Genomic DNA, 25639 nt, shown 5'->3' with positions numbered 1-25639 from the left:
GTTCTATTAAAGCACTCACAGCAGCAGGTGCTAGGCAGGAGTCTCCTATTCATTTTGCATGTGAACTTTTAATAAACAGGCCTGATTTGTTTAGACCTCACGCAGGGGATAAGGACCTACTGGTTGTTGTGCTATGGGCTAGTCACAGCTAACAGGAATGTTGTGTGCAGTAAGTGGAGATGTATTTTCATAAATCATATTAATATGCATATTCAGTATGAAATGCAATAATGAATGTCACATGCCTTGTTCAAGGCTGTTCTGTGACTATATATTAGCATGCTTATTCAGTAGACGCATGGTATTTAGAACACAAAAGTAAGGTCAAATGTTATTGTGCAACAAGGCAACAATTGGTGAAAAGAATACTAATATTATTTTTATATTTATTATATATTCATTTAATATGTATTCAGAGATGAGGAGGCAGCAATCAAATTATGCAGATATGTGCGTGGTCAGCGTGTCCTTCAAACCATTGGCACACTTTCTTTGCAACAAAATAACAAACCATTGGCATTATTTTATAAATTTGACAAATCAAAAAAAAAAGCAAATTTAAAAGTGTCATGAAGCCTACATCCAGTGCACACATTATAATTTCATGGCCTCTATTTAGGATCTCATGGCTTCAGTAAGCACACAGTTTCAAAAAATAAAATAAAATGCAAAATAATAAGCTGCACTGGATCAAATGCTATTTTTTTGCTGTCAGATAATAAGTATGAAAACCATGTTGTTAAATGAAACCAAATTTGCAGTCATTCATGTGCTAATTACTATTAGGTGTCATGTCTACACCTGAGTCTGCACTGAACTGCACTTCCCACAATGCACCTCTGCCTATAAACATGGACCATGTTCACTGTCACATTCACAGTCACCCGATTACTGATTACACACATCAGGACTCAATCACCAATACACACTACTTAATCACACTCTAACTCAGTCACACCACAGAGTATTCGTTCAGCTCTGACTTTTCACCTGAAGTATTCCTGGTTTTAACCTTAGAGTGTTTTCTTGTTTGCAATTGCCAGTTGTTTTAAATAAACACACTGTTCGCAATTTTCGCCATCTCTGACGTCTGACACTAGAACCATTCATGCAGGAAGATATGGACAATAGACTAGACATTACATGTTTATTTAAATGCTTGCCATATTCCCATTCATATATCATTGTTTTTATTTAAAATTCACAGCAAAGGGGTTTTATGAGTTTTATGAGTACCCATTCCTATCACTTATTTATGCACTTAAGTTTAAAGGTGGTTAAGACGCTACTGAAAAACCTCATCTTGAACATTTCTACTCAGCAAAAAATTGGCAACCTCGAAAGCATGAACTATACGCAAGTGATTTGCGTAACCCAGAAAATCAACTCAAGCAGGTGCGTAACTCAACTCTGAATACAAGTAACTTTCCCTGCGTAAATACTGACATAATTTTTCTAAACACAGCCTCTTGTACCAAACTCTTGTTTGTGATTTAACTAGTGAGTCCTAGCCTTGTTATGCTAGTTCCAGTTCCCTAGCGTTTAGTGTAAGCCTTGTTGTTAGCCAGTTCTATATCTCTGATTTAGGCTTTCACTTTCCTCCTGTCTTAATCACGATTTTTGTAAAGCCCTACTTCACATACTACTCCAGAAGATTGCGCTGGCACCACTGGCCATTGCGGCAGCTCTGATTCACTGCCTTGTTTCCTGAAGTCCTTCAGGATCTCAAATCGATTTCCTTACGAGAGATAATTATACCTGCTCTCAAAGGAAACATGCAAATAGCACTGCCAGTTCCACTGCAGCGACAATTATTTTCCGAATCCCTGCCCCTGTCGCAGGTTGGCGATTAATGCTAATAGCGTCTGAAAAGTATGGCAATCCTATGCACTCTAAATATACACTGCCCTTTTAGACGGCGTGATCCTTACGAGTGTTTAGGTCTAAAGAATGTCATCTAAGCTGCAGCACAGTCTGTAATTGATTTCTGTGGTGTCAGTAACCAACAGTTAATTATTGCTGTTAATGAGAGCAGCGGTTTTATTGCTGATAATGGGTTTTTGCTTTCATCGTTAAATGTTGGCTGGGTGTGCCTTCAAATGCTTTTCTCCAAGAATACCCAAGTAGAAGCTTTTGTGACTGAATGGGTGCATGGATGTATGAGTGTGTGTGTATGTGTGTGTGTGTGTGTGCACATGTGGTGTGTGTGTGAGAGAGAGAAGGAGAGAGAGAGAGACTGATGTTTTTTGATGCATTTTCTCAGTATGATGAAACTGAATCACTTCATTTTTATCTTTGAGCCTCCGGGATAAATGCATCCAAGTGTTGTAAGTGCTTGCTGAGAGACGAGGAAATGAAAAACATTATATGTATCAACATAAAATCTCAGCATTAACCAAGCTAACTTTAGCAGTAAGTAAACTTTACCAACAGCTGTGATTTTTGGGTTGAGAGTGTACGTGCACTAAGAGAGTAATTAACTGACTTAAGTCACGTCTAATTAATTATTTTTAATGAATTGCTAGTTAACTAATGAATCACATTAACACAACATGTTAATTAAGTACATAATTAGTTAGTTATTAATACAGTGCTCAGATGGAATGTTGAGACTGTAGGAATTTCATGGAACTTTAGTTACTTTAAGTGTTTTGCATGTTTGGTGTTTTCCCATGTAAAGAAATGCAATGTAATGTTCTGCCTATCATTGCAAGATCTCAAGTTTGAATCCCGACGACGCCACAGTCATCAGTGGCCAGGAGTCAAGAGAGCACAGATTGCCATGCTTTCTAGGTGGAAGGAAGGGATGGCATTACTCTCGCTTCCCTGTCAATCACAGTGACACTAGTCAGTTGTGGGCGTCTGTGAGCTCATGCGTGCAGAAGAGGGTAGATAGTGTTTTCCTCCGTGTGTGTTATGCTTTGTATATGTATTGGCTTATGAAAGTAAAAGTAAATACTGGAATATTGTAGCTGTCTGGGGACTGTAGGGGTGAGTGCCTTTTTTTTTTTTTTTTTTTTTTTTTTTTGAAACCCCATCCTTTTCTCCTATTTTGGGGATAGATTGGTAGAAAGGGAAGAAACTATTTTCTTTCTGGCAAGGAAAGGTAGATTCTTTAAAAATTGAAGCCAGAGGTCTTTAGTTTATTATTTTAGCAGGACTCAACGTGACGTTTATTATGATAATGATTTACTTCAAAACTACTAAACTGGTGTCTGTTGTCTTGATTTATTTTGCAACCACTGACACTGATGTATTTTGCAACCACTGAGCCCAACGTTCACTTGGTTTCTTATGCAGAAACAAAAAGTTTTGTTACAAAGCCTATATTAAGAGACTGTTGTGGTCCCAGATCAAATCAAAATAAACAACAACTAACTAACTAACTAACTAAATATTGAAGCAGCATAATTGAAGTGAATGCTGGTCAAATATAATAATAATAATACTAATACTAATACTAATACTACTACTACTACTACTACTACTAATAATAATAATAATAATAATAATAATAACAATAATGAATCTTGCCTCTTCATTTACTTTTATGTATTCTTTAGAGAAGTGGCTTCTGTCAGAAGCATTTAAACAGAACCCCTTTAAGAAGTTAAAAATCTATATATATAAATAAATAAAACCCTAAGCTTGGAAGTATAGTATTGCAGTATTGTCATTACTCTTATTATATTAACAGTATCAAAAAATGACAGTTATTATAATTTTCAGATTGGCTTGTGGCCTCTCAGGTCGCTAAATCTGTTCCTGCAACAAAGCTATATTTGGATTTGTTCCACAGAACCAGGTAGGACTGCCAGATAGGCAGACGTTGAAGAATTGAGCTATAACGTCCGTAAAGAGGGAGCTGCTGGGATACTTGGCTGGGTGAAATTGGACTCTGCCCAGAGAGGACTTACAGCTCTGTGGTCTTCCATGCTGGACAAAATCTGATTCAAACGTACTGTCACTTCAGATTTGGCTGAGTTTGCTATTAGCGCAGTACTGGGCCAAACAAAGATGTTGTTATCTTATTGAATATTTCATTAGAAAGCACTATTAGATTCCATACAGTGCCCTATTGTCTGGTCTTTGATATATACTCCGTGATCCGCTGTTTTTTTTTTTTTTTTTATTGCTGAGTATGATAGATTGGAAATTTAATGATGTTGAACGTTGGGGTTTCACATTTATTACCTATTCACCGTGTATCTGTAAACTACTGAGTGACAAGATGCTAGAAATAAAAGCAAACCAGAAACAAATCAATTCAGTGCCAAAAAAAAATAAATAAATAAAAAATCAGATACAGCCTATTTGCCAAACAATGCATGTAGAGTGCCATCTACTGCATAGCCTCAGAATAATGTATTGATATGCAAAATAATAAACTGTTAGAGGAAAGGAATCATACAGTGGAAGCTTGCCAAACGTATTTTGAACTGTTTTATTATTAACACTGTGCTGTGTATGCCACTATACATCTCTGCTATTTAAAACTAACATTTTTACACGTGTTTGCATCTTTTTCTCTCCTCTCATCTCCTTGGCAGGAACTACAAGTGGCTGTTGGCACCTCCTAACAAAGACAGGGTTTTTTTTTTTTTGTTTATTTTTGCTCTTGGTCTTAAATAAATGCACAAATCAGTAGAGGGGTGGCTCAGCCTTGGCAGGAGATCAGACTGGAAAGTGCAGAGATTGGTTCAGGGTTTAAGCTAAAGGGATTGGGGACTAGCGTTCTAAGAGAAAAAATAAAAGAGTAATATAACTTTTCACCTCCTGCAAATCTTAAAACTAGGTTTAATACCTGCCTAAGAATTATGTGGAGCTTTTTTTTTTTTCATGGAAAGCCTCTATTGGTTCAGTGAAATGCAATTTTATAGCAGGAAATGGAGGGTCTTGATTTAAATTCTGATTTCATGGAAAGTATGTATGAATTCGAACACTTAAGAGCCATGTGATTGGGTTCATTGGCGTTCATATGAATTAAGGAAAGTAAGAAGAAGTATAAATGAAGTACAAATATTATCCCTGCCTCTGACTTTAACTTTACTCAAAGATGGATGGAGTTGAGACACCCCACTACTTAAAATATGAATGAGGCAGTATGTACTGTAACTCTCAACATGGCAGCTTTATCACATAAGCCCCGCCCCTCTAGAAAAAAAGATGTTACCAGAAAACACCTGCCCTGTAAGAATTTTACATCTACATGTATAGAATGTGCATCTTACATTAATTATGTAGAAGCATGCATGTGCAGTAGGTGGAGCTACCGGAAAAATATGTTTGTTAGTTTTTTCACTTCTAATCTATGTTTAAAAAGCTCTCGTCAATCAATTTCTGGTATATGCATCTCCATGTTCAAGTAGATAGAAGTCTTGTATGACTGAAAAAAATTGCCAAGGTGCATTGCCAAAATGGCCACCAAGTGGAAAGACTTTACTAGAAGAAAACAGTAAACGTTGCTCTGGCTTTTCATACAAATTGAGTCATGCAAACTGTTAATTTTGCAAGCAACACATGTGAGTGCATGTTGGATTGATGTTATTCATGTGGTCGTGAGAGAAACCTGAACATAATAGTTTCATAAAATGTATGAAAAGTCATATTGTTATGGTTAGGGGTAAGATTTTAACGCTTATTGTGTTCCTTATGTATGAAATCCAGTGGAATTGCTCTTGTTTGTCATGATTCCTGTGAAATCTGTGAAGGATCAGATTAGCAACACACTATTGCAGAAACATAAACTGGTGGACCACCGGACCCAGCAAAATATTTCAGAGGATCAAATCAAACACTCAAAAAAAAAACCGATAAAAAAAAAAAAAAACAAGGAGCAAAAACGTGAGAAAACAAGTTCAGCGACTGTAAACATGAGCCATCATAGCTTCTTTAACAGTTCCTCTGTTGTGGCTTGTTGCAGCCAATCACATGTAAATGTAAATGATTCAACTGAAGGCAGTACATTGAGAGTTTTCACAGACTTTCTTACATATACGTTGTTTTATTTACTCTGTCTCATCTGATTAGCAAACAGATGACATGGCTTGTTCAATAACAAAAACGTCAATGACGAAAACAACGTTTAAAGAAAGAGGACAGTTTATCCTCAAAACAGACATCTCATCTGTTCAGAGTCTGTGACACTAGCCAGTAGTGGTAACATGAAGCACCAATACGAAGCAAACAACCAGCTACTTTAAATTGATGTGTCTTATTTATAGCCATGAACTAATTACTAATGCTTAAGCATTAAAAGGTCTATGTCGTCATCATTCAGTCATGTCGTATATATGGACCACTGTAATCAAGGAATTTTATGCAGCTGGACCTTCACTATAGGCCCTTTTTTACGCCAGCAGAAGTATTATTTGCTTGTTAATAGTGGTGTATTGCTATTTTAATTGGGCACAAGTCATTTAAGTTGAGGTTTGCACCCATTATTTTTGTGGTCACAAAAAAAAGGCATGTGCACTGAAGTAGGCGGAGCAGCACAACAATAGATGTGACATTCAAAGAACCATTGAAGAGCCTTATCTTTGCATGTGATCCATGATCTGAAAATAGGGCCCTATGATTCATTTACCACTCATCCTTGTGTGAAAGCCAAAAACACAGGCCTTCTTACTTTTAAAAAAGTAGATATTTTTTCAAGTGCAGTGAGTACTTTAAGTCTTGTTTGACATCTGTTGCCCAGCAGGGGGTCACTTTCTCTTTCTATGTTGTAATTTACTATTGTCAGGACAGTAACGGTAAGGAAGTTCTCCTGGGCTGCTATGCCCCTGCTGTTGTCCCTCCCTCCCTGTGGAGCAAGAGGAGAGGAGAGGAGAGTGAGGGAGAGAGAGAGAGAGGAATAGCTATGGCATTTTGTCATTTCGTCTGCCCACGCGTCCACCTCGCTCTCCTAGCTTGTGATTACAGTGTCACCCTAGACCCTAGCAAGGCTGCCTCATTTAACGGCTGGATGTTCTGTCTATTGTTATCTCACGTGTTGCACTCAGCCTCTCTGGGTGCCTGCACTTGTACTTCTGAGTAGTTAAGTGAACCAGTGGGTGTCTGATTTGACAGTAATTGTTATTTAAACAAGGGACAGTATATTTATAAGATGGGACAAAATGAGGCAGGGGCTATCAGTGCCCATCATCAGGCTTTTTTCTTACTTTGCCAGACCATCATTTATAACATAATATGCTCATACGGACTCATACCGCCCCCTGTTGAGTGTAAACAATAGTGCAGCCCAAAATATTCTGTGTAAATGGGAAATTTGTATGGATTAGGCAGAATATAATGTTCCTTTGCAAGGTTTCAACTACACCATGCAATTACAGAGGAAATGTTTGATAAGGAGAATAAATCCTGCCAGTAAACAATTTAGGCTTCTGTTTTCAGCTGTAATCTCAGTCAAAGCACATACCACAAAATTGCTATGCACGTACATGACATCTATAGTTCAGCATATGCTCATTAGTATTCTACTTTTGCACATTAGAGGAAGAATATGATGTTCATGGTGAGGGGATTCTGCTGTATTTAGCTCATTCAGATTCCTTTGCTTCATATGAAGGTTAAAAAAAAAAAAAAAAGGGTAAGCCACTGTCTAATGAACACAACCTGAGTTAATGGAATGTTGTGCTTGTGGGCTTTTTTTTTAGGATATTACCATAAATCTGTCAGAGAAATTAGGAGTTCATCTTTTTTTTAATGCATGCATGCCTTCACTGTGGCACGTAATGACTCATAACTACAGCCGATCTTGTTTATGTCTGATTTAACTGCTTTGGGGAGGAGGTAGGTTTCTCTGAAAAGCTCATTAAGGTAAGTCATTCTGCCTGCTTGCTTTGACAATGTGTGTGTGTGTGTGTGTGTATGTGTGTGTGTGTTTGTGGTGCAGATTTGTGTGCATAGTCACACTGACGTTGCTGAACCATTGGGCTGTTAAATTTTGAATGTCCGCATGATCACAAATGAATTCTGCATTGTGCAGTGTGAGGGAAGAAAGTGCGGAGGCTCCTCCTATGCATCTGCCAGCTTGAAAAGAAACAGAAGCCCAGAAATGACAGCTATGCAATGATTTTCTTGTGTCATAGGTTTGTCCATGGGTGAGATAAGCCATTCAACAAATCTTCATAAAGTCCTTTTTTGAGCAACCAAAATGTTGCTATTTAACAGATATACAGTCCACTCTGAAAGTGTTGGAATGGCAAGGCCAATTCTTTCATTTTTTGCTATACACTGAAGACATATGGGTATGAGATTAAAAGATGAGATGATAGATCAGAATTTCAGCTCTTCTTTCCTGATATTTATATCTAGATGTCTTAAACACCTTAGAACTTAGCACCTTTTTTTTTGAACCCACCCATTTGTTCAAGTGATCAAAAATATTGGAACATGTGACTGAAAGGTGTTTCTTGTTGCCCAGGTGTGCCCTGTTACATTGATTGTTTAAACATTTAATAGCTCTGAATGTCTACTCTTGGCCTGAGCCCTGGGTTTCACCTGTGAAGACTGCATTTGTTGTAAAAAAAAAAAAAAAAGGATAAACCAACATGAAGACCACAGAGCTGTCTATGGGAGAAAAGCATTTTGAAGCTGAGAAAAGAGAGAAAATCTATCAAAGCCATTCCATAAGCAATGAGCATAGCCAGAAATTTGGAATGTCCTGAAAAATAAAGAAAGAACTGCTGTACCAGCGACCAGACATCAAACATGTCAACCAACAACAGAAAACAACAGCGGCTGATGACAGAAACATTGTGAGAACTGTAAAGAAAAACCTAAAAACAGCAATCAGTGGCATCACCAACAACCCCAACAGGGCAGGGATGAAATTATCACAATCCAGTGTTTGAAGAAGACTTCAAGAGCAGGAATATAGAGGCCATACCACAAGATGTAGAATCATGCTTACTCAATGACCATTTTCAGTGGAGGAGGAGAATACAGGATAGCTAATGACAGGGTTGCTAAGTTTTAGACCATAGTGAGCTCCATTAAAAATACTCCATTGCTGCCAAATCTTGTTATATAGCAAAAAATCTGAATTAAATTTAATAAATTTCTGCAAACAAAAGCAAAAGGTAAGTGCAGACAGTGTGTCTATGATGTACAGAACCATTTCTATTGTAAGATATATTGCAAAGTTTGGGAAAGGGAAAAGAGGGATTATGGAGTGGATAATGTCTGTACATCAGAAATGCGTATGCACCACAGTGACCTTGGTTTTCAAACACAAAGGCTGAGAAGAAGAAATGAAATGTGCCTGCCTTTCCAAATGCCTCAACTTTTGGGGCTGGTTTGTATGATTTCTGAGATGTAGTTGGGTTGGAACAAAGTTGAACAAAGGTATGTCTAAAACTGCTCAAAATGAGCTGCTAGACTGTATGCTGGATACCTGTTAGTTGTTGACTCTCAATTACCTATTATGGAATTATTCTAAAAATTCACTAGATAGTAGAATAGCATAAGTCAAGTTTAATAGCCTCTCGAATTTTGTTTGAGGTTGTCCTGCCCCACCAAAGTCATGTCCTAATGACTGGCCTAATGGATAGACCAGTCGGACTTGCAACCCGAAGGTGAACCTGAAGGTTGTGGGTTCGAGTCTCGGGTCCGGCAGGGATTGTGGGTGGGGGAGTGAATGACCAGCGCTCTCTTCCACCCTCAATACCACGACTGAGGTGAGACCCTTGAGCAAGGCACCGAACCCCCAACTGCTCCCCGGGCGACACAGCAAAAAAGGCTGCCCACTGCTCCGGGTGTGTGTTCACTGTGTGTGTGTGTGTGTGTGTGTTCACTACTGTGTGTGTGCACTTGGATGGGTTAAATGCAGAGCACAAATTCCGATTATGGGTCACCATACTTGGCCACAAGTCACTTCACTTCAAGTCAAGAGTCGCAGCTATCATGACACTATACTGAAACCTTATTATTCTAAAATATATTATTCTATAAGCACATTGAAACTAGAAACATTACATGCTAAAAATTCTATGAATGCCCCCCAAAAAACATTTTACAACACTGGGGCAATATAATATTTTTCTCTGATATTTACATTTTCCCTGTTTTTCTGGTATCCATATGAAGACATAATTATTTACATCGAAAACAATAGAAAATCTTCCTTCTGAAATGTCAGCTGCATCTTTGACAGCATTATATAGGATTAGAGCTTAATTCAGAAAAATCTTTGCCTGAACAGTTCATGATCTGACAAAATACGTGCTCTGCGTAAACATTTATTGATGAGTATTCCTCCCTGGAAAATTCACTTAACCGTCAATTTTCTGGTGCCGCCGAGTTTCATTTAATCTGAAATTAAAGTGTTGGAAGCTGCATTTAACTTATTTAAAAAGATATCTAAAACCTCTTATACTTCTAGTCCTACATTCCTCACTGCACAGCTGTTGTTGTATTTAGTTGTTACTGAATAATATGCTTTAAGATAAACATCACAATAATATTCTTGGACTTGAACACCAGGCGTCTCTTTGCCCTCAGTTTTGGTGAGCCTGTGCCAACTGAAGTGTCAGATTCCTATTCTTGGCTGCCAGGAGTGGAACCTGATCCGCTCTTCTGCTGTTGTAGCCCATATGCCTCAAAGTTTGATGTGTCGTGCATTCTGAGATGCTTTTCTGCTCACCACGGCTGTAAATAGTAATTATTAGAATTACTGCTGCCTTCCTGCGAGCTTGAACCAGTATGGCCATTCTCTTCTGACCTCTCAACAGCAAGGCTTTTCCACAGCCATCTGCTCACTGGGGTTTTTTTTGTGTTATTATTTGTTTTTTGGACCATTCTGTATAAGCTCTAGAGATTTTTGTGTGTGAAAATTCCAGTAGATCAGCATTTTCTGAAATATTCAAACCAGCCTGCCTGAAACCAGCCACCATGCCATGCTCAAAGTCACTCCGATCACATTTTACCCCACTCTGATGTTTGATGTGAGTATTAACTGAAGCTCTTGACCTGAATAAAAATGTGTATAGTGGTGTTCACACTTGTATCCACACACAGTGAATATACAGTGAATATACAGTGAATATGAGGAATTTTGCACTTTGGTATATAGTAATAAATAAACACCACTGCTCCAGGGGATAAATTCCTCATGTGTTCCTTCATTATACAGCTTATTACATATGTTATTACATATTTATACCTCAGAGCTGTTTCTCAGTTCTCAATTCTGATTGGTCAGAAGTTGTTGATTAATTTTCGATAAAAGCAGCTCTGCGAGTAGTTTCAGCTGAAAGGCAAATTAATTATATTAATTCACTCATTCTGATATGTTATCATTTCTATAGTAACAGTTTATTCAGAGGGACGTGTGTGACAGACGCTCCACATAAGCAGATTTAAAAAAAAAAAAAAAAAATGTGTGTAATTGTTGATTTGGTGAAGTTCTCTGTGAGAAAATGTTGATTTAGCATTTTTGGAAGGAGTCTCCAGTGTCAGCACTTTGTAACAGTCAGAGGCAATGCTGTAAGTTGCCGTTTTCCAACACAGGAAAGTCTTCAGGATGGTTTCTCACTACCATGACAAGCTATCTTGGCCGCACCAGATGTAGGTATTCCCTTTTTGAAAGAAAAGTTCAGAGAAAAAAATTTCACTACACCAACGGCGGAACTGCCACGTCCCCTCTGGGATGGCTAATCAAATGACTTGTTCCTAAATGGCAATCAACAGAGGCAGGACAAATTAACATGGGTAGCAAAGTGACCTTCACTCTGCTGCTTTGAGTTAGCAGAGCTCCTCTGGGACACAGCCTATCAGAGCATGAATGGTAGGGAAAAGCCTAGGGAATTATCTCTCTCTCTCACACACATAACCTCAATCTTGGTCTCTTTTCTTCTTCCTCTACATCGTCCTTTTTCTATCTCACTGTTGTTAGCTGAAAGGGATTGTGAGCATGTTACTCTGGGTATTTCTAAAGCTGATGTCCTTGGAATACATGTGCTAGAGCAGAAAATAAACTTTATGTTGTTGTTGCTGTTGTTTAGTTTTTCCTATAGGACACTTGCAGGACATAAACTTTCTTGCCGTAAAACAACTCCTAATATTTTGGTGCCATATCACATGCTTGATAATCAGTGCCGGTCATTTCATGTCAGTCAGTTGTAATTGAACACTGTTTGAACACTCAGATATTCATAATAAATTTAAAACACTCTATCTGGATATAATCTGTTCTTGGAAAACTTCCATAAACTTCCATTTCTCATCATTTTTAATGGGACAAGGGTTCAGTATCAACTTCATCCATCCAAAATACTACTACCACTACTACTAATGTAACTCAGTTTGAGGTTTGCTGTTATTTATCAAGATGGAAATTCAAAATCTGAATATTATGCAACAAGTGATAAACACAACATTTAGGCTGATGCTATAGACCATATGTAGAGTCAGTGGTTTATAGTGGTACACCACTGTCACCTAGTGCAAGTTCAATTAACTAGTGTCATTTTTTTTACCATTTTAAATAGAGGAAAATCTGGATTAATAACCAAGAGTCGTTACATGACTTTAGCCGAGTCATCATTTTCCTGTGGCTGAATATCATCCAATGCAATGCAATAGACTGTAGGAAATACAATGAACTTATCCCATACCCTATGTATGGAGCATATATATATATATAATGAATAGGAAGGCTTGTACAATGGTGTTGAAAAGAGCTTAAATAAAATGTTTAAGTATTGTGTAGGAAATGTTAAGAAATAAGAAAAAAAAGTTACATGAAATTCATAGTTTTTCAAATTATTGGCTGTTAGTGTCAGCCAGCAATTTTAATAATAAACTGTATTTGTGCATCAGTAGTATTTATACCATAATAAAGATTTTTATACACTTTAGTCACACTGATGTTTCATGTGTAAAGACAACACGCTGTAGATCCACAGAAACTCTTTGTAACTATTATTCTGCGTGTGAGGCTGAAACTGATTTCATTGTTAGCAACAACAACAATCCAATTAACTGAGTTTATTAAAACTGGAATTCATTTCTGTAATGAAATTATGTAAACTTTCAAATAAGCATTAATATGCAAAAGAAAAAAAATGTCCACACAATAATGCCACTTCATTTTTCTTTATCTATAGGTTGTAGAATACTTCAGCAAATTACATAGTGTATTGGATTTTTTTTGTACTTTTTTTTACAAATATTGTAAGAAAACCAAAACACACAAACATATACTCCACTGAATAATAAATATGATTGTAAATGCATCAAACTAAAAATAATCACATGACACTGAGCTGAGATTGAAGAAAGGAAAAAAAGAAAGCATTATACACTGAAATTTGCTTATTTTATATAAAAACTTTACAGTAATAAATCTCTTGTTTTCTACAAAAATAATCTTGCTACCTCTTGAGAGGGGAGTGGTTTCTGGGCTCTCGTTTGCTGCTCCTGTTAGCAAACTGATCGTAAATTGCAGTGCCAATTTGTGGGACGCTATGACTTTCGTTGTAGTCAGTAAGCTATGCTTTGTTTTTCTCTGTTGGAAATAAATAAACTACCCTTAAGCATTGTATACCTGTGGATATGCAATGCGGTCTCATGTAAAAAATCTGTAGGCATTGTAATGAGTGAGAGAAATTTTGTTTGTTTTCACATGATTGAAAGCATAAGAAAAGTCACGACCACTAATTCCACGACATTCCAGCCTCAAACAAAGTTGAAAAGCTATCGCACTTGATTTAAGCTATAGGCTGCTATGTAGTGGACATTTAGAGTAACCCTATTATAGGCATTAAAAATCAACAACATACAGTCATCCAGCATAGCAGCTTGTTTTGCGGGTTTTAGACACACCTTTTTCAACTGTGTTCAATCCAGCAGGTGTGTTTCATGTCACTATTGTCACAGTGTGAGAGCCAAACACAGTATAGCTAATATTATTAACCAGGGTTGCCAGGTTTCAGCAAAAACATCCAGGCAAGTACATCTCAAAAACCACATAAAAGCCAATTTGGAATTGTGTAGGAGACAAGGTCCCCATGGTGCATACACACATCTAACCTACAAGCATTATCCACTCCATAATCCCTCTTTTCCTCTTTGCAATATATCTTACAATAGAAATGGTACTGTATCTCATAGACACACTGTCTACACTTACTCTCTGCCTTTGATTTGTGGAAATCTATTAGATTTAATTCAGATTACTTACTTTAAAACAGGATCTTGGCAGCTGCGAAGTTTATGTCAAACCCAATTTGGTGTAAATACTGTGACCCTGGCAACCCTGTCATTAACAGTCCTGTCTCCTGCTTCTCCACCAGTGAAAATATTGATAGAGTGACCATGGGGCAGCGTGAATTCTGCCCCAATGGGCCTCTTTTAGCACTTGTTGCAGGTCCAATTTTTGACCACTAGGCCTAATAAACTCTACTCTATGGATTTAACTGGGGCAGTGAGCTGTATATGTGTGTGTTTGTGTGTGTGTGTGTGTGTGTGTGTATATATATATATATATATATATATAAATTCCATGCAGTACTATTTTCCAAAATTTGGATGCATAACAGAAAAAGAAAACTAATAATCAAATAAATTGTGCCTATTTAGTGATCCACACTTGCATTTGCACACTTAAATACAAAAACCTGTAATAAAAATAACACAAAAAATAGGTAATAGCTGATATGTTAAATATACTTTCAAGAGTATATAAGATTAATTCTGATGTAAGTTAAACAAAACGAATAAGCCTATTTTGAGGTGCATCGAAAAAATAAATATAAAAAATCCATTACCCTTAAAAACCTTATGAACACTTACTGTTATGGTTTTGATTAGCTGTTGTACCTTTTCTTACTTCATTCATATGAAATATAACAAATATCTCTCATTCGTTAGAATTCCAAAAATGTTTTGTATGAGATTTTGCCAGGTTTTTCCACATTTGCAAATCATGATACATTATAGAATTTTTTTTTTTTTTTGGTAAAACATAAGCTTAGCTTTTGTGATGTTATCTGTTTAAATGACCTTAAATATGGGTCGAACAAGGTCTTAAACAATTTTCTCATATAAAGGCAAATCAGTAAATGAAACATACAGTATTAGCTTTAAACATATGCTGTTGTCTGTAATGTGTGTGGGGCTCAGATTAGTATCCGTTTGCTGGTGTTTCTTGCATGGCCTTTCCCTTTCGGGTAATTCATCAATACCCATGTTAATTATCTCACAAGCTTATTATGAGTGTCATCGTCCTACATCTCCTAGTAAAGACAATCAGATCACACAGCTTTTATACATGATGACATATTCTGTACAGAGATCTCCAGGATCCAGGATGTAATGAAATTAACAAAAAAACTAAAGGAAAGTTGTGGGTTTAAGAACATAAATTCATTTTACACACATGCAGCCCATTTTAACTCAGTTCAGTAATAAAGATGTTACCCACTTACATTCATCAGATTATAGAATTAAAGAAAGAAGTGGTAATGGAGTTTTGAGTGGTTTTAAAACACTCAAAGAGAAAAAAAAAAAAACAAGAACTCTTTTTTTTATTCTATTGTTAATGTACACTTAAAACTGGTATAGACCTATAGTAAGATAATTTATGATGCTAAGATATTACACTGTTATTTCTAACACAGTCTGGATAACAGTACATTGCTGAAACAAGACAAAATCAGAGATTTACACTGAGGTGAAAAAGTTCATTAATATCAGCAAATTACTTGTATTTATTGATATAAAATCAGTTTCTGCTTTCACCATACACACGTAAATTAACTAAAATGGGGAATATTACTACTATTACAAATAATAATAATAATAATAATAATAATAATAATAATAATAATAAGCAGTATATTATTATACTGCTTAGAAGCAGGAGGAATGTATCCTAATATTAAATATTAATACACATATACTCACTATATACTCAAATATAGTGTAAATTTCCCTTTTGGTGTGAATTGAAAGCAATAATGAAAAAGTGCTTGATGCATATTGTTCTGCTGAATGGGATTGTGATAAAACTCATCAGCATTTTATTATTTTACTGAAGATCTGAGGGAAAAAAAATGAAAGAGAAAAGGAAAATGAAAAAAGGAAAAAAAAAAGAAAAGTAATGACATTTAATGAATTTTCTGGTTTTTGAAAAGATAAATATCTTGTGCATAATGATATTATTTCACACTCTCTTGGGGAGAGCATAGAGTTATATACAGTGTTTAGTTAAAAAAAAAAGGTCTTTACGACTCTACAACTTATGTTTATTCCAATTTGACCAAAATTTTGAACCATGTTGAACCTAAATATGCAAAGGATATAAAAAATCTACACACCCCTGTTAAAAAGGCAGGTTTTTGTGAAGTAAAAGAATAACACTAAGATAAATCATGTCAGAACTTTTCCCAGCTCTAATGTGCATTTACAAAGTGTACAAATAAAAGTGAAAAACAATCAGAAACCTTTTAGGGAAAAAAAAGAAAAAGAAAAAACCTACAATAACCAAGTTGCATAAGTATTCACTTTGTTGAGGCACATTTTGATTATATTATACCACTCAGTCTTTTTGGGTAAGAGTCTATCAGTGTGGCACATCTTGACTTGGCAATATTTTCTCACTCTTTCTTGCAAAAAACATTCTAGATCCAGCAAATAGTGTGGGCATCTTCTGTGCACAGCCTGCTTCAGGTCATCACACAGATTTGTGTAGTTGGATTCAGGTCACAGGCTTGGGCTAGGCCATTCAAAAACACTGATCTTCTTTTGGTTAAGCCATTCCTTTGTTGATTTGGATGTATGCTTTGGGTCATTGTCATGCTAAAAGGTGAAATTCCTTTTCAACTTCAGCTTACTAGCAGACACCTGAAATGTTTTGCACCAAAATCAACTGGTATTTGTGGCTATTCATAATGCCCTCCACCTTGATAAAACCCACAGTTGGCTGAAGAAAAGCAGCTGTAAAGAATGATGCTGCCACCACCATGCTTCACTGTGGTTGATGTGATTTTTTTTTTTTTTCTTTTTTGCCAAACATAACTTTTGGAATTATTATACATTTTGGAATTGGTCTCATCAGACCATAACACATTTTGCTACATGGTTTAGGGTGATTTAGATGGGCTTGGATGTTTTTTGTGAGAAAGGGCTACCGCCTAGCCACCCTACCCCATAGCCAGAAATGTGAAGAATACGAGAGATTGTTGTCACATGCAGAGAGTAATCAGTACTTGTCAGATGTTCCTGCAGCTCCTTTAATGTTGCTGTTGGTCTCTTGGCAGCCTCCCTGGTAAGTTTTTGTCTTGTCCTTTTGTAAATTTTGGAGGGATGTCCTGTTCTTTGTGATGTCACTGTGGTACTCCATTTTCTCCACTTGATGATGACGGCCTTCATGGTGTTCCATGGTATATCTAATGTTTTGAAATTTTTTTTTGTACCCTTCTCCTGATCGATTCCTTTCAGCAAGTGAGACACCATACATGCTTTGTCAGCTCTTTGCAGGACATGGTTACAGCAGTCAGTTGAAACCAAGAAGATGTAAAGAAAATCCTACAGAAACAGCTGGTCTTTATTTGGGGTTAATCAGAATAATTTCATTGATGACAGCTGTATGATAATTAATTTTGAAGATAAGATTGAATGTTCATTCTGAACACAGCCACATCCCCAGTTATAAAAGGGTGTGCATACTTATGCAACAAGTTTTTTGTAACTTTTTTATTTTTCTTATTTTTCCATAAAATGTTTCTGTTTGTTTTTCATTTAATTTTTATATGCTGTAATTTTAACATTGATGGTGGGAACAGTTCTTCTGACCTGATTTATCTTATTTAGTTTCATTTTTTTTACTTCACAAAAACCTGCCATTTTAACAGGGGTGTGTAGACTATTTATATCGACTGTATTGTACCACTTCATTGTAAAGTAATACAGTAAAGTAAATGGATGCAAAAGTATTATGATCCCTTTTTTTCACCCAGTTTTTTAAATTATAATACATGCTGGCCTTTCTGTATGATTGTGTATGTACTGATCATTTCTTATAAATAAACATCGTTAAAAATGTTCTCTTATTCGATAGACAGACGTATAAAAAACCTGTACACAGTTTTTGTCTGGTATTCACAAAGCACAGTAAAGTGTCAATGTCCAACATGCACAGGTACTGTATAAAGCTTAAAACCTTTTTGTGATTGGATGGTCAATGTCCCTTTGCAGTGGCGGTCTGGAAAAGTCAGACGTCAATGTAGACAGGAGGTTCTGTTGAGATTCTGACACGTGGATGAGGTTTAATGCATTCTGCATTCAGAGAGGACAGAAAAAGAACAAGAGGAGCAAGGAGAGCTGTTAGTGCTTTTAGAGACTAGAATGAAATTCACAATTTATGGCATACTGAGATCAATGTACTGAAACCAAATGCATTTAAAATGAAACTTAATAAACATTTATTCGCTCCAATATCACTGTCAAACTGATTAGATATTTAGATTAACAAAAGAGAAATAATGAACATGCTTCTTTTTAGTTTTCCCCGTACTTTTTGCCCAATTTGATCACCTGCCAATATTCCCACCCACTAGCCTATTCGACAGCTACCAACTGGGGAGAGTGAAGGCTAACATGTGCTTCCTCCAAGACACATGAAGCCAGTCAAACACATCTTTCCAAACTCCTATTTATGCTACGTCACAGGGCTGCACAACAAACTCAGAAAAAAGCGCTATCTGCCCTCTTCCACATACATAAGCTCACAGACAGTGTGATTGGTTAGTGTTGCTGTGCTTGACATGAGAGAGAGAGAGTATGCCATCCCACCAATTTTGTGGCCAATTGTGCTCTTCTGGCCATGGATGGCTACAGCATCGTCTACCAAAGATCGAGTAAACATTTGTAAGCTTAAAGGTGCAATAGTTAATTGTTTATTATTCCTTAATTGTACAAATAGCTTGGAAAATATGTGAAACATGATTAAAAAAATAATGTTTTGATCCATGGCATTAGCAAAAGTCTATTAAGTGTTTGAGAAAACTCATTTGGAAAACTGACTCCTGGTCTGGAATGCTTCTTTGTGTTTGGATCGGCCTCCTTCATGAACACGGATGGGAAAATATCATGCAGGTAAAACAATTCATTACTGACTATAATGATCCCCACAGGCATATGGTTCCTAATCCTGATATAGTTGAGTACAAATGTTTGCGCCCTGTTAGGCCATAATGAAGAAGACAGCCTTGCTTGAATATTAATTTGCAATTTGCTAATTGGCTAAATTGAACACCCAATTAGCGGACATGTACAATAAAAAAGAATAATTGTATGATTCAAGTCACATGCAGAGTAGAGATAGACAACAGCATGTAAATGAGGTTTTGTTTTTGTTAATTGTTCTCAATAGGCACAGCGAGTTCAGATCTCACTGAGACTCCCTGAAACTGAAACACAAGTAAAACAGCAATTGAAGGTGGAAAAACAAAAGCACAGAAACATGACTGTGTATTCTGTTAATAAGGTAAACAAATTAAAACCTTTTCATAGGCACTGTTTAAATGCAGCTGGAGTCAGAAGTGCGTGTCATCAATTTGAGAAACATTCTGATTGTTGCGAGACACTAAGGCATAATTTAGATAAACACACTCCATATTAAGGATTAGTAAATGGTATAATTTTGTATTCAACCAATGGAAACTGCAAATTGACTTCTGCAATTTTAATACCTGCCTTTGGTTTGTCTTAATTTGTGCACACAATTGCTGTTCCCAAAGTGACTGTCAGGCTACAGGTGCTCTATCTGAACAGACACTAGTCTGTATTTTGCACCTTTAGGGAGAAACTCACAGAATTGCAACCAACATATGAAAGACAATCCTAATTCAAAGGGTATTTTATTGGAATGAAGACATTCACATTTGTCAAAAAAGTCCCTTTTCACAGGTTATAACTTTAGCAAATGTTTGGTGTGCATTTATGCTATCGCGTCTTCTCTCTGCTCATGTCTTCTCTCTGCACTCTGCGTCTTTTCTCTGCACGAATGGCTAACAACTCCTTCATTCTGAGTTGCTTAGAACATTTATTCTGTTACTCTTTTTCATTGATTTTAGGCTTTTCCTTCTGTTGTTCCTTTGGTGAGCTCATTTTAACTGGTAGGTTCATACAGTTTGCTGGCGAGGCTCAGTAAGAACAGATTAATTTGTCATCTGTTCCAGTTATTATCTTCGTGAAATGTTATTGGATAAACTTGGCTTGGCTGTCCAATTTATCCATATGTTTTAAAAATAGGTTAATTAGTCAAAAATACACCTTGCCTCTGACTGAGAAGCATATCGGCTTCTGATAGCAAAGGAGCCTCCAGATAATTTCTTATTTTCTTATTATTTTCTTCCGATTTAAGTAAAGAATAAAAAAAACATGGCATGCTGTTATAGGAAAATAATCAAAGACGAGTTGATGCGATGTGATGAAAGTGGTACCAGGAAGTGGTGATGGATCATATTTCAAAGGGGTCATGATGATTTATACCAAATGTGAATTATGATTGTACCAATTGGGTTACACTGTGTTTACAATAGAAGCAACCACAAAAAAATACTGCAGTGGCATATACTTGAAACGTATACTTGAAACGTGAGCCTGTACGCACCAATGGCGTTGACGTTGAGCTCGGTGTCCAGAGACTCCGGCGAGGTGGGAAGCTCTCTCTGAGAGCTGCTGCTCGGCTCGCTCTCCATCGGGCTCGCTGGGCTCCGGATCATTTCTTGCTCTTTTTCGTTCTGCATCGCTGCATAGAGGTGGAGGCCTGGGATCTTCCTTGAGGAAAGAGTTACAATGAGATGCGGGGTGAAGGCAAATGATTGACAAAAAGTGGAGAGGGAGTTAGCCAGAGGAGGAGTGGAGACTGAACAGTAAGGAAAGTCATTGTATAGCCATCTTTAGGAATATTACCTAATCAGTGCAATAAAATGCAATTCTTGCAAGTGTTATTAATTTCCATAGTTGTACAATACTTTATTTATCTGTATAAATACACAGAGACCATCAAGTTCTTGGGAGCTGACTGAGCTGTATGAGTTCAATTTTAACACGCTCTTAAAAAAAAAAACTTTTTGTTTTGTATTTAATCCATGCTGACTGTACCTTTTTGTCTTTTCCCCCCTCTCTCTCCATGCCAGATCTTGTCTTATTGACCCCAGCTGCTCTTTTCTCTCCTGTCCGAGAGGCGCAATCGTTTAACATTTTATAAAGGTCAACTCCCAAGGCCTGAAGGCCTAAATATTGATAATGTCTATAGCACTGACTGACATTTCTGATTGGCGGTGAGCACTGAGACAAAATGAATCTTCTGGATGCCTTCCAGGGAACACGGCTGAGAAATATCACTCAGCACTTGACAGAGTGTCTCTGGCTATCACACTGAACTGACAGAGGATCAGTCTGTCTGGGGAAATTCATTTGACATTACAAAACAAAAATGAAATGATAACTGACCCCTGTTATCATAGAGTAGTTCAGCCACCTCCCACATAATGACCCAACTAGAGTAAATAAAGGCTGTACCTATATAAAAGATGACAATGCATTGCTAATCTTTGCATAGGCACAAAAGCATACAATTTGAGCCATTTCTTAAGTAAGCAGGATTAGATATGTATGTGCACTTTACCTTTTGAATTTATAGATGAGGAACACTGCTAAACCCACTACCACCACTGAGAGAAGCATGAGCATGGCCGAGCCGCTGTGATTCTCACTGGTGTCCACTAGGGGCGCTGTGGGAGAAGATATCACAACACATCAACAACAATGGCCAAAGGCTGGATTTCATATGAATCATGTCATCAGAAAATTTATGACCTATTCATCCTACCCTTAATCATTCACAACCTTCTAAACTTGTGAGAAATACCCAGTGCAATTGTTAGTCCATATGTGTATTTGCTAAATGAATGTTTAGGCATCAAAAAGAATAGATCAGATAACACACTGCATGGCGTATATACATTATATATACACACTCACTAATCACTTTATTAGGAACGCCTGTACACCTGCTCAGTCATGCAATTATTCAATCAGCCAATCACGTGGCAGGGGCACAATGCATGAAATCAGGCAGATACAGGTCAAGAGCTTCAGATAATGTTCACATCAAACATCTCTGTGACTATGACTTAGTTGGCATGGTTGTTGGTGCCAGACTGGCTTAAGTATTTCACAAACTGTTGCTCTTTTTGGATTTTCACACCCAGTCTCTAGGGTTTACACAGAATGGTGTGAAAAACAAAAAATCGAGTGAGTGGCCTTTCTGCAGGTAGAAGTGCCTTGTTGTTGGAAGTGCTACAGTAACTCAAGTAATCACTCTTCACAACTGTGGTGATTGGAAAAACATCTCAGAACTCACATCACAACACATCAAACCTTGAGGTGGATGGGCTGCAACGGCAGGTTCCACATTAGGTTCCAATCCTGTCAGCCAAGAACAGGAATCTTAGGCTACAGTGGGCACAGATTCACAGAAACTGGGCAGTTAAAGATTGGAAAAAGACCAGGCAATCTTCCAATCTTCTACTGTACAGTACTGATGAGACTGATGAGTTCTGAGATGCTTTTCTGCTCACCACAGTTGTAAAGCATGGTTACTGAGTTACAGTAGACTCGTCGTTCTCCTTTACTTCTCTTGCCATCAAGGCACTGCCACTCATTGGAATTTTTTTTTGTTTTTCACACCATTCTGTGTAAACTCTAGAGATTGCTGTGCGTGAAAATCCCAGGAGATCAGCAGTTTCTAAAATACTGAAATCAGCCCATCTGGCACCAACAATCATCCCAGGGTCAAAGTCACTGAGATCACACTTTTTCCCCATTCTGATGTTTGATGTGAACATTAACTGAAGCTGTTTTCCTGTATATGCATGAATTTATGCATCCTGCTGCTGCCACATGATGGCAGATAAAGTGGCTGGTGACTGTACATTATATCACTACATCAATATCATATTATATGCTAATATGTTTGTATAAGTATTGCATATTCAATATTCCACTAAAATCTTGGAGCATCAATAATTCACTGGTTAATTCAGAGGAAAAAATGAACTCTAAAACCTTACACAGAGCAATAAACAATAATTATCTCATTAGATTTTTTTCATTGAAAGTCAATTACTGACCTGCAGATAAATGTGCAGCGTAGACTGTGATTTGAACTCCTGGTCTTAACGTGAACTGAACCTGGTTCTGGTTCAGCGCATTCAAAACCAACTCTGATAGCTAGAGGGAAGAAAATCACAATTTGTCCAATGGAGCATGCTGGGTAAATGGATAACTGCAAGTTAAATCCAAAATGGTTAGAAGAAAGGGCTGTGACTCCTCGTTGGTACATGCTAGATGAAAAAAAAAAATAAAAACAAATTCATCTGGCACCTTAAGGGGTTCTGGCGTTTGTCCCACTGTGGCAACCAAGGCTTTTCAAGCAGATATTTAGAAAGCTGGAATGGTTAATCGTCCAAAGAACCCTGGAAGCACCCTTTATGTGATTTTGTAGGGAAAAAATGCCTTGTTGTCGTGTTATGTCATATGAGTATGGATATGGATGTTCTTTAAAATTATTTTTGATTTTGTCTTTTCATTTTACTTTGTCATTTAAAGCAATAAATTATATAGAAGCAATAAGGAATAATAATTATTATATAATATATAATTAAATAATAAACAAAATAAAATAAAATATATATATATTTCACTAAATAATTTCAGTTATAAGTACTTTTAAAATATTTTGATAGCTCTCTCTGTCTCTCTCTTGTTTCCTTTTCTTGCAGGTTTATACTGACATGCTCTCAAAAGCACCATTTTGGATTATAAGATTATCATGCCTCAATTTTTTCAGACCATTTTACCCCCTTGTTAGAGGTAATATATCTCTTCAGTGCATAGACTTCATTTACAAGTCACTGTTTATTGGCTCCAAGCTTGAAGACTGCAAACTCAGCCTGCATGACAAATGGCAGATTTGCTGTATGGCAGTTTGAGTTGAAATATGACATCTTTACTGTGTAGACCGACCGCATTTGGAAACTCGGAACATCTCAGAAGACATCACGATGCCTTTAGCCATAAATCTAGTCTATAACCTTGAAGGTGAAATAAAGATATACGAGATGGGTGGGATCTCATTTAAGTCTAATATCTCTGTCTCTCACAAACACACACGCACAGTTCACAGCTGACAATCAAATGTGTGTTCACGCAGAATCCTGACAACTGAGATTAACTGTAATGTCTCAGCCACAAAGGAGACCTTTTAAAAAAAAAATCACAGAATTTTCATTACAATGCTTTTTGCTAGGCGGAGCAGACTCCAATCTATTCTGACCTTTCTCAAAGGCCAAAAGTTGAAGGAAGTACAATGTATAATTATTTATGCCTTTCAAGGGGTTCTTTTGTTATTTCGTATTTCCAGCCTTCATTAATTGTGTTTGCTTCATTTACCAAATGAATCCTGATGTCAAACTCCACTCGCCATCCATCTTGTTCCACACTTCCAATTAAAATTCAGATCAATCCTTGCATATTGTTTTTCCCTGAAACTGTGTATGGTCTTATACTTTTTCAATTTTAGGCTGCTTTCAGTTTTTCAATTTTGTATTTAACATGTAATCCATTGAGAAGCAGCAGTAATATGGATGGAATGCAGATGCACTTAAAAAGCACTGCCACCAGCAGATTTTTTTTTTTTTTGTAAGTTGAAGTCCTTCAAAAGATTAAAAAAAATTAGAAGCTCACACAACCTTGAGTGCCTTTTTATCTTCTGACCACCCAGCATGGGGAACAGTAGAACTCCTCCAATTTTTTCAGTTATGCGTAGCGTGTTTCCAGTCATGATACACACCAGACTCTTGAGCAAAAATTGCTTGCAAGCATATTGAAAGAGATATATATAGCAGCAACAGTATGGAATATATTCGGAATAAAGTGCAGATATGTGCATTTGTATGTTACAACCACTATCCCCGCTGTTCATCTTAAACCTTAAATGTTTTGCAACTTTTCACATTATGCAAATTTTTTCCTATATATGGTTTTAAACCTTTTTACTATATAAGGTACATTTCTGACATACTGCTGGTATGGGTTTACTGGTATATGGGCACTGGTATATTTCAGCTTTTTGGATGCTTTTCTGGTGTTATTGGTCCTTTTATAAAGTGAGATTTTAACACAAAAGATAAAATGAAAATGAAGCACATCTTTGAAGCAGTGGCATTGCTAGGAATTTATTTTGAGAAGGATGAGGAAATCATCTAAATCAGCTAAATAGATAAGTAAGCCACATTAACCAATCTTTCCATATTGATAATATTGCCATTAAAAATAGTGCCACTGAAAATTATTTAAATAAGATTTTCTTATAAAACCAGATCTACCCTTCTTTTTCTCCTCCTACAGTTAACCTTCTCTACTTCATCGGTTTCTCACAATTGCTTCTTGCAGTCAATAAAATGTGATTAAACAAACAAATTGATGCATTCATTTGTTGCCTGGGGTGGAAAAAAAGGAATTATAATGACAAAGACTTCTTTTATCTTTTATCAACATCATTTCAGTGCGATTACTGCACAAAACCCTGCTATCTGACATGTGCATAATCAGCTGCGCGGAA

The 25639-nt window shown here is 36.8% G+C and overlaps 1 protein-coding gene across 2 annotated transcripts in view; it reads right to left on the bottom strand.

Annotated features, from left to right (window-relative positions):
* Positions 1–11351: 11351 nt before the first annotated feature.
* Positions 11352–25639, bottom strand: part of LOC113537760 (VPS10 domain-containing receptor SorCS1) — a 206090-nt gene continuing 191802 nt past the window's right edge. The window contains exons 24-27 of one of the 2 annotated variants that reach the window (XR_008301031.1): positions 23148–23247; positions 21641–21746; positions 20621–20783; positions 11352–18282 (exon numbers count right to left, since the gene is read on the bottom strand). Coding sequence is in view for 1 of the 2 variants with exons in the window: in XM_026932397.3 (XP_026788198.3) it covers positions 18218–18282; positions 20621–20787; positions 21641–21746; positions 23148–23247 (438 nt within the window). In the remaining variant the exon portion in view is untranslated. Of the gene's footprint in view, positions 18283–20620; positions 20788–21640; positions 21747–23147; positions 23248–25639 lie in introns of both variants that reach the window. The other variant, XM_026932397.3, reaches the window with a different exon arrangement.

Source organism: Pangasianodon hypophthalmus, chromosome 26 (assembly GCF_027358585.1).
Source record: "Pangasianodon hypophthalmus isolate fPanHyp1 chromosome 26, fPanHyp1.pri, whole genome shotgun sequence".
Taxonomy (NCBI): Eukaryota; Metazoa; Chordata; class Actinopteri; order Siluriformes; family Pangasiidae; genus Pangasianodon; species Pangasianodon hypophthalmus.
The sequence above is the reverse complement of the archived record's forward strand: the minus strand, read 5'-3'. Positions and strand labels throughout refer to the sequence as shown.